General features: G+C 40.0%; 1 protein-coding gene across 2 annotated transcripts in view; it reads right to left on the bottom strand.

Moving 5' to 3' along the window:
- The window catches only part of MAF (MAF bZIP transcription factor), an 86,422-nt gene extending 83,218 nt beyond the window's left edge, over positions 1-3,204 (bottom strand). For both annotated transcript variants that reach the window (XM_073659140.1, XM_073659141.1), the window contains exon 1: positions 1,735-3,204. In XM_073659140.1, the coding sequence (XP_073515241.1) occupies positions 1,735-2,825 (1,091 nt within the window). In that variant the 5' untranslated portion in view covers positions 2,826-3,204. The remainder of the gene's footprint in view (positions 1-1,734) is intronic.
- Positions 3,205-14,082: the final 10,878 nt, after the last annotated feature.

The raw sequence follows: 14,082 nt of genomic DNA, 5'->3' as shown, positions 1-14,082 counted from the left end.
GCACCAAGGAGCAAAGTAATATAAAATGTAATAGCATACAGTAGGTTGTATAATACAAATGCATGGGGAAACTTTTCTACATGCATAATGGCATAAAATGCACCACATACACAATGACAACCCAAGAGTGATACATTCAGGGGGATGCAAAATGAAAACCATGGGTAAAAAGGTTCTCTAACTTTCCTACAAAGGGAAGGGAGTGATTTAAGAAAGGATGATCTAACCAGTAACGTTGGCCATACATGGGATGAATGGGTCATAGTGATCAAATCCAAATGGTTTGAAGGACCATCTGAAGTCTTGGATGTCATTGGAGAGGTCTTCCCACCATCATGTTCAATCAGTCTCAACTTTTGGGTCTATTGATAAATTGTGGGCAGAACCTATTATTTAGATATATGAATAGTAAGAATATCCATTTTTTTTAAGAAATTCCAATGTATGGCCAAGCTTATAAGTAAGAGCCCTCAACCAGTCCACCAAAGACAAGAGGACAGAACAGATGTTATGAGCCCCCAACCAATCCACCAAAAACTGGAGGACAGAATAGATGTATTTTATCACACATATGTATAGGCTATCATAGTGCATAAAAACTAAGTAAAAAGTTGGTAAGATAAGACTTATTAAAGGGCCCTCACCCCACTCACATGGCAAGGATGAGAAAGTTGCAAAAAGTAGAGAAAGAAGTGGAAACTTGAAACAAGCTAGTGATGCGATTGGTGTGATATGTCCTATCAAGAACACTGATCTAGTGTGAATGGGGTGGCATGTGATCCTTCATAAAAAAAAAAACATGCCTACTGGAAGTTGGTTGTGAGTACTTGGTCCCCATGTCATATAAAGACCCATCTCCCTAAAGAAGGTGACCTGGTCTCCTAAAAATGGCCCAAGCTTAACAGGTCTGCTGGAATGTCTATAATTGAGTTGCATGTGTCTCCAAGGTCCACAAGCCAGTTGGGTGGCATGTTCTTTACCAAGACCCAAAGTCTAGTGTGAGAAGGATGGCATATCCTAACTAGGAAAGCCTCAGGTAAGCCCCCTTCTTGCCAAACAAGGTGACCAGTCCTAAAAACGTCCCATGTTTAATGGGTTTGCTGGAATGTCTATAATTGAGTGGCATGTTTCTCCTAGGTCCTCAAGTCAGTTGGGTGGCATGTTCTCTACCAAGACCCAAAATATAGTGTGAGAGGGTTGGCATGATATAACTAGTAAAGCCTCAGGTAAGTCCCCTTCTCCTCAAATAAGGTAACCTGTCCTCCAAAAAACTTCCCATACTTAATGGGTTTGCTGGAATGTCTATACTTGAGTGGCATGTTTCTCCTAGGTCCACAAGTCAGTTAGGTGGCATGTTCTCTACCAAGACCAAAAGTCTAGTGTGAAAAGGGTGGCATGTTCTAACTAGTAAAGCCTCTGGTAAGTCCTAACAAGCTCAAGTGGAGGGAAAGTCCTGGCCACCAATTCAAGGTTTGAGTTAGATGACAGCTACTTCTATACCCTAGTTCAAAGGCAACTGGGGAACTTCAAGCTCAGGTATGTTTTGAAGCATGTCCAATTTTAAAATTCCCCTGGTATAACATGGGTTAGGTGGTATGCTCCTTAACAAAGTCTACATTTAGATGGGTAGCATTTTCTGTGAAGGTGGGATAGCATTTCTCCTAAACTAGAGTAGTTGGGTGGCACAAGTTTGGAGCAGGCAAGAAAAAGTGAATGTCAGGAGCTGACACTTACATGAAATACTCCGGAGAGGAAGGGTTGTCACTGTTGGTGGATCCGTTTTCTCTGAAGCCGTTTCCCAGAAGCTTCTCATACTTCTCCTTGTAGGCGTCCCTCTCCCGGAGAAGCCTGGAGATCTCCTGCTTGAGGTGCTCCACCTGCTGCAGCAGCTGGTTCTTCTCGGACTCCAGGACGTGCCTCTGTTGCACCCTCTTGAACCTGCAGGACTGTGCATACCCCCTGTTCTTCAGGGTCCTCCTCTTCTGCTTCAGCCGGATCACCTCCTCCTTGCTCACCCCCCTCAGCTGTCGGTTCAGCTCCCTCACCGACATGGTGACCAGCTGCTCATCCGAGAAGCGATCGTCAAAGTGCAGGTGGTGGTGGTGGTGATGATGGTGGTGGGGTTGTTGGTGCAGACCCCCGACCACTGATGATGAAGAAGATGCTGGGGAGCTGCTGCTTCCTCCACCACCGCCTCCTCCACCACCACCTCCTCCTCCTGCAGGCTGCACCCCGGCTGCTCCTCCAGGATGGTGGTGGTGGTGATGGTGGTGGTGGCCACCCCCTGCTGCAGCAGCTGCTATCACTGCAGAAACCACCGCAGCTGCAGAGCCCATATCTTCCCCGGGCATCCCAGCAGAGGATGCATACTGCTGCCCCCTTGCAAAGCCATCGTAGCCCTGGAGCTGTTGTTGGTGCTGCTGGTGCTGCTGCTGGTGCTGGTTCTGGTGCTGTGTGGGACCGCTGCTGCTGATCAGCGCTTCTACAGCGTCCTCAGGGCTAAACCCCAAAGCCTCCGGGTTGATCTGTTGGGGATAGCCGGTCATCCAGTAATAGTCTTCCAGGTGGCTCTTCTGATCACTCCCAGAGCTGGGGCTGGGGGCTGAGAAACTCGGGGAAGGGGGCACCGAGCTGCAGGGCGTGCTCATCGGGGTGGAAGACAGCGATCCCCCGGCGATCAGGCGTCCGCACTGGCTGATGATGCGATCGGTCTCCACCGGTTCCTTTTTCACTTCAAACTTCATCAGATCGAAGTCATTAACATATTCCATGGCCAGGGGACTGGTGGGCAGGTCGGACGAGCTCATTGCCAGCTCTGATGCCATCCTCCTGCTGCTGCTGGGCACAGTCCTCCACACGGGCTGCAGAGGGGACACCAGGCTGCTCTGCTGGCTGCTGGGGACTGCCACCACCGGGTGAGCCAGCTTGGTTGCTTTGCCCCCAAAATTGCGCTTAGAAGAAGATCGCACCGATCAGCAGTGCACCCCAGCGCTAATCCCGGTGCACATCCCCGGCACAGGATACAAGTTTTTTTTTTTCTTAAAGGGGGTTCTCTTTAACAATTCATCTTCAAAAGTTTTTTGTGTTTTTGGATAAAGAACTCCCAGAAATAGAAGACAGTGCAGAGCCCGAGCCGGAGAAGGGAGCACCGCTGTCAGGAAGACCGGGGATTTTCAAGGATCATTCACTTTAAAAGCAATGCTGCGTTTTATAGCTGCTCTGACGTCACCGGCCCAATGGCGAATGGTCGGGGGACGGCGGGCCAATGGGAGCGCGGATCCCCGGGCCTCATTAGCATAATAGTATATAAAGTTTAAAAGAAGGGGAAGGAGGGGGGGAGCTGTCAATCACCGGCGATCAGCTGACTGTCAGCTGGGGCCGGCCGCGGTTAACTCATTGTGGGGCGAAGCTCTCTCTCTTTTTTTTTTTTCTTTTTGCTCCTCTTCGGTAATGGATAATGTAATACAGGAAGGGAATAAGAGGAGCTGCAGAGGTGAAAGGGTTACCGGCAGGGACAGATGTGCGGTTAACTCTTCTGCTCCCGGCTGCGGTGAAGAGAAGGCTGCGAGGATGGATGTGGAGGAAGGAGCAGCGCAGAGAGGAGGAGCAGCACTCCCATCATCCCAGCCCCGGGAGAAAGTTTCTGCTGTGGATCAGACTCCCATCATCCTGAGCTGTCACTGTCCTCATAGAAAGAGATGGGAGGAGTGTGTGCCGGCACAGGACACAGCCAGCTCTGCTACATCCAGAGAGGGAGACGAGGACCACAGTCACATTCACACAGATCTATCTATTATCCATCTATCTATCAATCTATATCTATCTATCATCTATCTATCTATCTATCTATCTATCTATCTATCTATCATCTATCTATCTATCTATCTATCTATCTATCTATCTATTATCTATCTATCATCTATCTATCTATCTATCTATCTATCTATTATCTATCTATCTATCATCTATCTATCTATCTATCTATCTATCTATGTGTCTGTCTATTAATCTATCTATCTATCTATCTATTATCTATCTATCTATCATCTATCTATCTATCTATCTATGTGTCTGTCTATTAATCTATCTATCTATCTATCTATTATCTATCTATCTATCTATTATCTATCTATCTATTATCTATCTATCTATCTCTCTATTATCTATCTATCTATATCTCTCTATCATCTATCTATTTATCTATTATCTATCTATCTATTATCTATCTATCTATCTATTATCTATCATCTATCATCTATCTATCTATCTATCTATGTGTCTGTCTATTAATCTATCTATCTATCTATTATCTATCTATCTATTATCTATCTATCTATCATCTATCATCTATCTATCTATCTATCTATTATCTATCTATCTATCTATTATCTATCTATCTATCATCTATCTATCATCTATCTATCTCTCTATTATCTATCTATCTATATCTCTCTATCATCTATCTATTTATCTATTATCTATCTATCTATTATCTACCTATTATCTATCTATCTAATATCTATCATCTATCTATCTATCTATCTATTATCTACCTATTATCTATCTATCTATCATCTATCATCTATCTATCTATCTATCTATCTATGTGTCTGTCTATTAATCTATCTATCTATCTATCTATTATCTATCTATCTATCTATTATCTATCTATCATCTATCTATCTATCATCTATCTATCTATCTATCTATTATCTATCTATCTATTATCTATCTATCTATCTATCTATGTGTCTGTCTATTAATCTATCTATCTATCTATCATCTATCTATTATCTATCTATCTATCATCTATCTATCATTTATCTATCTATCTATCTATCTATCTATTATCTATCTATCTATCTATCTATGTGTCTGTCTATTAATCTATCTATCTATCTATCATTTATCTATCTATCTATCATCTATCTATCTATTATCTATCTATCTATCTATTATCTATCTATCTATCATCTATCTATCTATTATCTATCATCTATCTATTATTATCTATCTATTATCTATCTATCATCTATCTATCTATTATCTATCATCTATCTATTATCTATCTATTATCTATCTATTATCTATCTATCTATTATCTATCTATCTATCTATATCTATCTATCATCTATCTATCTATTATCTATCTATCTATCTATTATCTATCTATCTATCATCTATCTATCGATATATCTATCTATCTATTATCTATCTATCTATCATCTATCTATCTATCTATTATCTATCATCTATCTATCTATTATTATCTATCTATTATCTATCTATCTATCTATCTATCATCTATCTATCTATTATCTATCATCTATCTATTATCTATCTATTATCTATCTATCTATCTATTATCTATCTATCTATTATCTATCTATCTATTATCTATCATTTATCTATCTATTATCTATCTATCTATTATCTATCTATCTATCTATTATCTATCTATCTATTATCTACTATTATCTATCCATCTATCTATCTATTATCTATCTCTCTATCAATTATCTATATATCTATCTATTATCTATCTATCTATTATCTACTATTATCTATCCATCTATCTATCTATTATCTATTATCTATCTCTCTATTATCTCTCTATTATCTATCTATCTATTATCTATCTATCTATCCTTCTATCTATTATCTATCTATCATCTATCTATATATCATATATGTATTAGCTATCTATCCTTCCATCTATCCTTCTATGTGTCTATTCTTTTATCTATCTATTATCTATCATCTATCTATCTATCTATTATCTATCTATATATTATCTATCATCTATCATCTATCTATCTATCTATCTATTATCTATGTATCATCTATCTATTATCTATCATCTATCTATTATCTATCTATCTATCTATCTATCCTTCTATCTATCATCTATCCATATATCTAACTATTATCTATCTATTATCTATCTATCTATCTATCTATCTATATCTATATTTATATATTTTCTATCTATTATCTATCTGTCCATTGATCCATATGTGTGTCCTCCTTTGCTCTGCTTCATCTATATACCGGTGTGTGTAGTGTTTGCAGACATGTGAATATATATACACCTGTGTGTGGTGTGTTCTGTATGTGATATATCTGAGTGTACATTGCTGGGTTTTGAGGCTACATGGATGACAGCCTGATATATGGTACATTGGATTCATAAGATATTGATTATTGATATTTCCCTATGGAATTCTGGGGAGCGGGTGACAATCTATGTACAGCGCTGCAGAATATGTTGGCACTATGTAACATAAATACATAAATGTATGATGATAGAATAGAAAGAAGCTAGAAAAACAAACTAAATAGATGGATAGACAGCAGCCAGCATGTCCTGTGCAGACAGTAGGTGATGGTGCTCTGCAGCCTGCAGTAACCTTAGCAGTGCATGCTCCGGGGCAATGCTCTGCAGAGTGTGGGGGGCTCAGGGCCAGGCTGCTCCAATGCTGGGGGCTGGAGCCTCCCTGTCCCTCTCTGCACTCGTACACACTGTAACTTGATCAATCTCGCTGGAGCTCTGTTCTGCCCTTTGCACTTTCACATTTAAGTTAACTATTTTGTACTTAATCGTGACAAGAAACAGTAACTGAAGACTCCTCCACACAACAAGACCCTCCAAAGTCAGGAGAGCCGAGATGTAGGGGGAGAGCTGAGAACTGTAATGTCAGGATCAGATGGATATTATATCCAGGGCTGGAGGAAAATCATAACAGATTATCTGTGAGTCTTATCTAGGACTGCAGGTGATCTACACAAAGGAGCTAGAGTCTTATCCCAGTGCAAAAATATCCACATATCAGTCACTAGCTCTCCTTTCTTTCTTTCTTTCTTTCTTTCTTTCTTTCTTTCTTTCTTTCTTTCTCGCTTTCTCTATCTTAACCTATCTATCTATCTATTATCTATCTATCTATCTATCTATCTATCTATCTATCTATCATCTATCTATTATCTATCTATCTATCTATCTATTATCTATCTATCTATTATCTATCTATCTATCATCTATCTATTATCTATCTATCTATCTATCTATCATCTATCTATCTATCTATCCTTCTATCTATCTATCTCTCTATTATCTATCTAGTGTTTATCTATCTATCTATCTATTATCTATCCATCCGTCTATCCCTATCTACATATCTATCTAATCTATCTATCTATCTATCTATTATCTATCTATCATCTATCTATTATCTATCTATTATCTGTCTATCATCTATCTATCTATCTATCTATCTATCTATTATTTATCTATCATCTATCTACCTAAATATCTATCTATCTATCATCTATCTATCCATCTATCCCTATCTACATATCTATCTATCTATCTATCTATCTATCTATCTATCTATCCATATATCTATCTATCCCTATCTATCTATCTATCTATCTATCTATCTATTATCTATCTATCTATCTATCTATATCTATCTATCTATCTATCTATTATCTATCTATCCATCTATCCCTATCTACATATCTATCTATCTATCTATCCATATATCTATCTATCCCTATCTATCTATCTATCTATCTATTATCTATCTATCTATCTATCCATCTATCCCTATCTATCTATCTATCTATCTATCTATCTATCTATCTATCTATCTATCTATCTATCTATCTATCTATCTATCTATCTATCCCTATCTACATATCTATCTATCTATCTATCTATCTATCTATCTATCTATCTATCTATCTATCCCTATCTATCTATCTATCTATCTATCTATCTATCTATCTATCTATCCATCCAGCCATCAGTTCTGTACATAGTCTACAGTTAACCCTTAATCTGCAGTAGTATATATACCTGTATATATATGATATTGTATTAGGGCTGCATTCACACCATGATCCATCTTTGCTATAATTAGCATTATACACAATTATGGCAGGACCATCATCCTGTGACACAATCTTGGATTCCGGATTGACCTTCCTTATGTCACTAAATGTTTTCTTTACTGAAAATTGCAATATATCGCTTTCTGTTGGTAGCGATCAATAACGTTGTCAATATTCGGCTGTCAAAGGTTAACGCTGAATTTCCTGTCATGACATTAACGAAACTCGTGAATATCATTCATAAACAAGGGTAAATCTATGAGAGGAGCTTCCCTTTTACATGTCATTTGCATTTATTGTATTTATATATTTATGTCTTTATTGTTTGTACATGACCCTAAGGAATATGTTGGCGCTATAAAAATAAAATGTATTCTTTTTTTCTTTCTTTTTTTTAAGGCAGGAGGTTGTAAAGAGCTGCAGAATATGTTGGCGCTCTAAAAATAAAATTATTATTTTTTTTGTTTGTTTTTTTTTAAGGCAGCAGGTGCCTGGTGAATGAGGGGTTAAATGTACTCTTTATTACATGTGTGCTGACCGCCCTTACAGCTTTGGCCCTATACTCACTCACATTGTCTGTGTTTTGTTTGCTGCTGATTTACAAAGTGAATGTGAAGAGTAAAAAAAGGAGAAAAAAAATAAAAAAATAAGACTTTACTTCTTTATTGGAAACTCCACAGTGCCACCTATTGGCCAATGGTGGGATAATTTGATCTTTTTCCAGACTCCACTGTAAAGCAGTTGGTATTAGTAATGTGCATGGGATAAGCAGCTTTTACTATGGGGGTTGGGCTCCGTTGGTTGTGTAGCGGGGGCTCTATATTGGACCCTATATTCACTTGTCCATAAAGAACACATGCTTTAAAAGTTTTTTTTTTATTCTTTTTCCTACAAATAACATTTAATTGTATGATTAGTGGAATTTTGATCACTGGGACCTTTACTAATCCCAAGAAATGGAATAGTGAGTCTCTAATCCTCACCATAGTATTGTCTCTATGGGAGATATGGAAACAACTAGGTGAAAGTGCGCGGCTCAAGCACCCTTATTCCTAAAAGGGGCCTTTTTTATATTATTATTTAAATGCATGTATCTGGGGAGAGAGAAAAAAAATCATTTTTGCAATTAATAATAATCTTTATATAGCGCTAACATATTCCGCAGCGCTTTACATACATTATTGTCACTGTCCCCATCAGGGCTCACAATCTACATTCCCTATCAGTATGTCTTTGGAGTGTGGGAGGAAACCGGAGAACCCGGAGGAAACCCACACAAACACGGGGAGAACATACAAACTCCTTGCAGATGTTGTCCTTAGTGGGATTTGAACCCAGGACCCCAGTGCTGCAAGGCTGCAGTGCTAACCACTGAGCCACCGTGCTAGAAGTTTTATGTACCATTTGCACCCTATAGTCTCTATTGTTTACTTCAAAATGAGGTAACTAAGAATCCGTCAGTGAGCTCGTTCTGATGGGGTAGCTTATAACTCGTTTATCTGTCTTTTTCTGAGCTTTACCCAACTGATTTATGACCACAGACCACATCAAGGTTGAATGTCAAAGGACAAAGCCTGTAAAGTCCAAAGGGTGCAACATCTTTAATTAAACCCAATTGCAAAATGATATTTAACCCAAAATGCATATATTTAAGTAAAAATGTCTCTAGAGGTGAAAGAACAATCCCTTTAAGACCTGAGCCCTGGAACACCAGATATTCATAAATGCCAATACATTGCTTCATCCATCCAGCTTTCCCAGACTACTGAATATATATCTTGGAGCTGGGGATTTAGGATTTTGCAAGGAAAGCTTTCTTTCTTTCTTTCTTTCTCTCTCCCTTTCTCTTTTCTTTTTCTCTCTCTCCCTTTCTCTTTCTTTCTTTCTTTCTTTCTTTCTTTCTTTCTCTTTCTCTTTCTCTTTCTCTCTCTCCCTTTCTTTTTCTTTCTTTCTCTCTCCCTTTCTTGCTTTCTTTTTCTCTCCCTTTCTCCTTCTTTCTTTCTCATTCCCTTTCTCCTTTCTTTCTTTCTTTCTATCTCCCTTTCTTTCTCTCTCCCTTTCTTTCTTTCTTTTTCTTTCTTTCTTTCTTTCTCTCTCCCTTTCTTTTTCTTTCTCTCTCCCTTGCTTTCTTCCTTTCTTTTTCTCTCTCTCTTTCTTTCTTTCTCTCTTTCTTTCTCTCTCCCTTTCTTTCTTTCTTTCTTTTTCTCTCCCTTTCTTTCTTTTCCTTTCTTTCTCACTCCCTTTCTCCTTTTCTTTCTTTCTTTCTTTCTTTCATTCTCTCTTTCTCTCTCCCTTTCTTTCTTTCTTTCTTTCTTTCTTTCTTTCTTTCTCCCTTTCTCTTTCTTTCTTTCTCACCCCCTTTCTCATTCTTTCTCTCTCTCCCTTTCTTTCTCTCTCCCTTTCTTTTTTTCTTCCTTTCTTTCTATCTATCTATCTATCTATCTATCTATCTATCTATCTATCTATCTATCTATCTATCATCTATCTATTATCAATCATCTATCTATCTATATATCTATCTATTTATCATCTATCTATCTATCTATCTATCTATCTATCTATCTATTATCAATCATCTATCTATTATCAATCATCTATCTATCTATCTATCTATCCCATATCTATCTATCTATCTATCTATCTATCTATCTATCTAGCCCATATCTATCTATCTATCTATCTATCTATCTATCTATCTATCTATCTATCTATCTATCTATCTATCTATCTATCTATCTATCTATCTATCTATCTATCCAGCATGGCGGTGGCACAGTGGTCAGCTGAGGTCCTGGGATCAAATCCCACCAAGTACAACATCTGTAAGGAGTTTGTATGTGCCTCCCACACTCCAAAGACATCCTGATAGGGAATGTAGATTGTGAGCCCCAATGGGACAGTGATGATAATGTAAAATGCTGTTGAATATTATGGCCCCCCGTGTATATATAAGCATAATAAATATCTATCTCTTTTTTTATATTTAACTACAGATTAGCAGCCAAGATGGGACGGGGGATAATTTAATGATCACTGGGGGTCCGACCATGGTCTACAAGACTGTCTGAAATAGCTCAGTGGTGTATTCAGCTTTCTCCGACAGTCCCATAGACAATGAATGGAGTGAAGGTTGAGCATGCGCACCTCTGTTCCATCCAAGTTGAGTCTCTGCAGAGCCCTGTTCTCGTGGTTCTGAAGCCCCATCTTTGGGATCAGGGGGTTACAATTTTATGAATAACCCTTTAACTGAGTTTTCTTGTCTCTATACATCCAATGTAACCTGCATTGATGCGATACAATATTTTGATGCCGATATTTTGATGCGTGGGAACCGCAGCTCTCTGACTGGCGGTAACAAACTTACCACCGATCAGAACCACCAGTGTTTCTTGCGCTCTCACAGAGATGACAGCGTGGGAAACACCCGATGTTCAGGGAAGTCTTGGTCCGTGCGTAAAATCTGCAGCAGGGCCCCCCACTTATGTGCCGCTTATGATACTAGTGGCAACTTTGGGCCCCCTCGGCCACCAGTTCCCAGGTGCGACTGCTACCTCTGCACTTCCTATAGTGGCGCTCCTTCTTTTCCAGACCCCATATCCATTGTGTTATAGAAATAATAGGTTCTGCGACTCTCGAGCTGCCACCGATGATTTGGGAGGTGAATTAATGGCGATATCAATTGCATTAAAGTTAGTTGTAATTCTGTAATAAATGAGATGTCACCAGTAAGTAAGATTAAGTGCCCCGCAATAAAGTTGTTTATCCGAGAAGTAATTCTGAGAAGCCTAACTTCTGTCATTTAGTCATATATTAAACCTACTCCTTGTACATTGCTCTCTCTTGTTGCTTTTCACTATTTATATCCAGTCTTCCCATCCCCCATCGCAAGTATAACGAGCACTGCTCTTACCATACCAGGGCTGCGCTGTAAATTATAGCTCCCATTTGTATTAGCTCCAAGGGAAATACTTTAAGACGCCCAAAGACATTAGAGATTAGTCGGGCTCCTTTTGGTCATTGACTACATCATTTCTCTCCAACCCCTGGCTCTCCAGCTGTAGTGAAACTACAATACCCACAATGCCCTCACAGCCACAGGTGATATATTTCAATTTTTTTTATTGCACTTTTTGTTTATAACGGATCCCTATGGGAGACAAATGCAACTGCATTCGTGGGTGGATAGATGGATCCTGGGAGATGAGTGCCATTATTCAGTGCTGCTTTGCATGATGGTGGTGGTCTCGCCGATCATGAGAGCAGATGTAAATTATATCTCACGGACCCCTGTTCTGAAGATAGGTGAGGAACCCACATCTTTTAGATATGTCACGCTGTGACTGTAGGACAGTCAGGGAGGAGGAGCCCTATACTGTCCCTTAATCTAGGGAATCCCTAGTCTATCCCTAACCCCGGAAATTACCCCTGAAGGTGGAGATGCCCGGGACATGTGCCTGTGTATGCTCCTACAAAATCCTAACCAACTCCCATCCTCCTCCCAGGGAGGAAAGGGGCAGGAGTAAAAGCCAGGGAGGAGGGGCCCTATACTGTCCCTTAATCTAGGGAGGCCATAGTCTATCCCTAACCCCGGGATTACCCCTGAAGGTTGAGATGCCTGGGTCACGTGCATCTCTGTGCGCCTACAAAATCCTAAGCAGCTCCCATCCTCTCCCCAGGGAGGAAAGGGGCAGGTGTAAAAGTCGGGGAGGAGGGGCCTTATACTGTCCCTTAATCTAGAGAGGACCTAATCTACCCTAACTATGGGATTACCCCTGAAGGTGGAGATGCCCGGGTCACGTGCCTGTCTGTGCTCCTATAAAATTCTACGCAGCTCCCATCCTCCCCCCAGGGAGGAAAGGGGCAGGAGTAAAAGGATTACACCGGCTGGACAGACAGGGGGAAAAGAAGGCACAATCAAACAACAGACACACAGGATAAAATACAAAGGGAAAATGGGTACACAGTAAAGTGGCAGAAAAGCAACATGAAAGAACACCAAAAGGGGAAGGAAGTGGTATTGAGAACAAACGGCATGCAACAATCACAAGAAGACAAGAGCGACTCTCCAGAAAACCTTCTCCAATGAAGCCAGGAGCAGAATGAAGATGTTATTGCTGGCATGGAGGGAAGCCAGACACAGGTTTATATAATGGAAGGGTGTGGTTCCAATAAGCAGCACAGCCAATAGACCACGAGGAACTCTAAACCCTTTCTATTCCGCAAGAAACCTGTAAACTCATGAATGGCCATCTAGATTTAAAGAAGATCTGTGCTCAGCTAAACGACATGATCTTCTAATCTCAGATGTATCACAGGGCCAAGAAGAATGCAGAACATTCAAGACAAGAACAATATCAGACTGAAGAACATTGGGCCCACCAAAGGACTTGATTTTGAGGGCCCACCTTTCATGTGTACAAAACCAATACATTATTTATCATTAAAGTGTTTTTTCAGACCTAGACTACTTTTTAACTGTATCAAATGGTTTAGTCATAAGATACACAATGTTGGGATTCGTCTCGTTTTACTGATTCGATCGGTTATTACGTGATTCAACAGATACTGTTGAAATACAGATGGTGGAGCCAGGTTCTCCCCCACTCAAGAGTCCCATAGTAGCTGCAAGGTTTGCCCTATAAGCTCTCTTGAAGGAGAAGCCAGGGCCCACTGGAGGAATCTCCGGTTCTCTAGTGGGCCAGTCCAACCTTGTATCAAATATTTATTATGACATATTTTATAGATGCGGTCTATTGCAGCCCACTCCGTAGGGAGAAGGGTCACCAAAACCGTTACCTATCCCTCCAAGCCAGAAGGCCACAGTGAGGGTCAGGGACAAGTGGCCTCCTCTAGCCAGAGCCAAAGGAGACCCAATCGTATTCCCAGCACCTGCCTGAGTTCCCACCCAAGCGAGAACTAGAAACCATCAACTGTCGGCTCCCCACCTGAAAGAGGAGAGGTTGTGCAGAGGAGAACGGAACCAAATGGCCACACTCTGCTCCCTCTTGACCATTCAGGAGGGGACCGCATTCTGAGAAGTCCTGGTAACAATCACACTTGCAAAAATAAATATGACACACAGTGAAAGAAAATAAATGAAATAGAGGGTGGAAAGTGTTTTCAGTATAAAACTGACCATACCCCCTGCAGGGAATTTAAAAATGTATTGGATGGGAACACGCTTTAAAG

Source organism: Phyllobates terribilis, unplaced genomic scaffold (assembly GCF_046119375.1).
Source record: "Phyllobates terribilis strain yellow unplaced genomic scaffold, ASM4611937v1 Scaffold_13__5_contigs__length_258822181, whole genome shotgun sequence".
Lineage (NCBI taxonomy): Eukaryota > Metazoa > Chordata > Amphibia > Anura > Dendrobatidae > Phyllobates > Phyllobates terribilis.
Note: the sequence above shows the minus strand (reverse complement) of the source record. Positions and strands in the feature narration are given on the sequence as shown.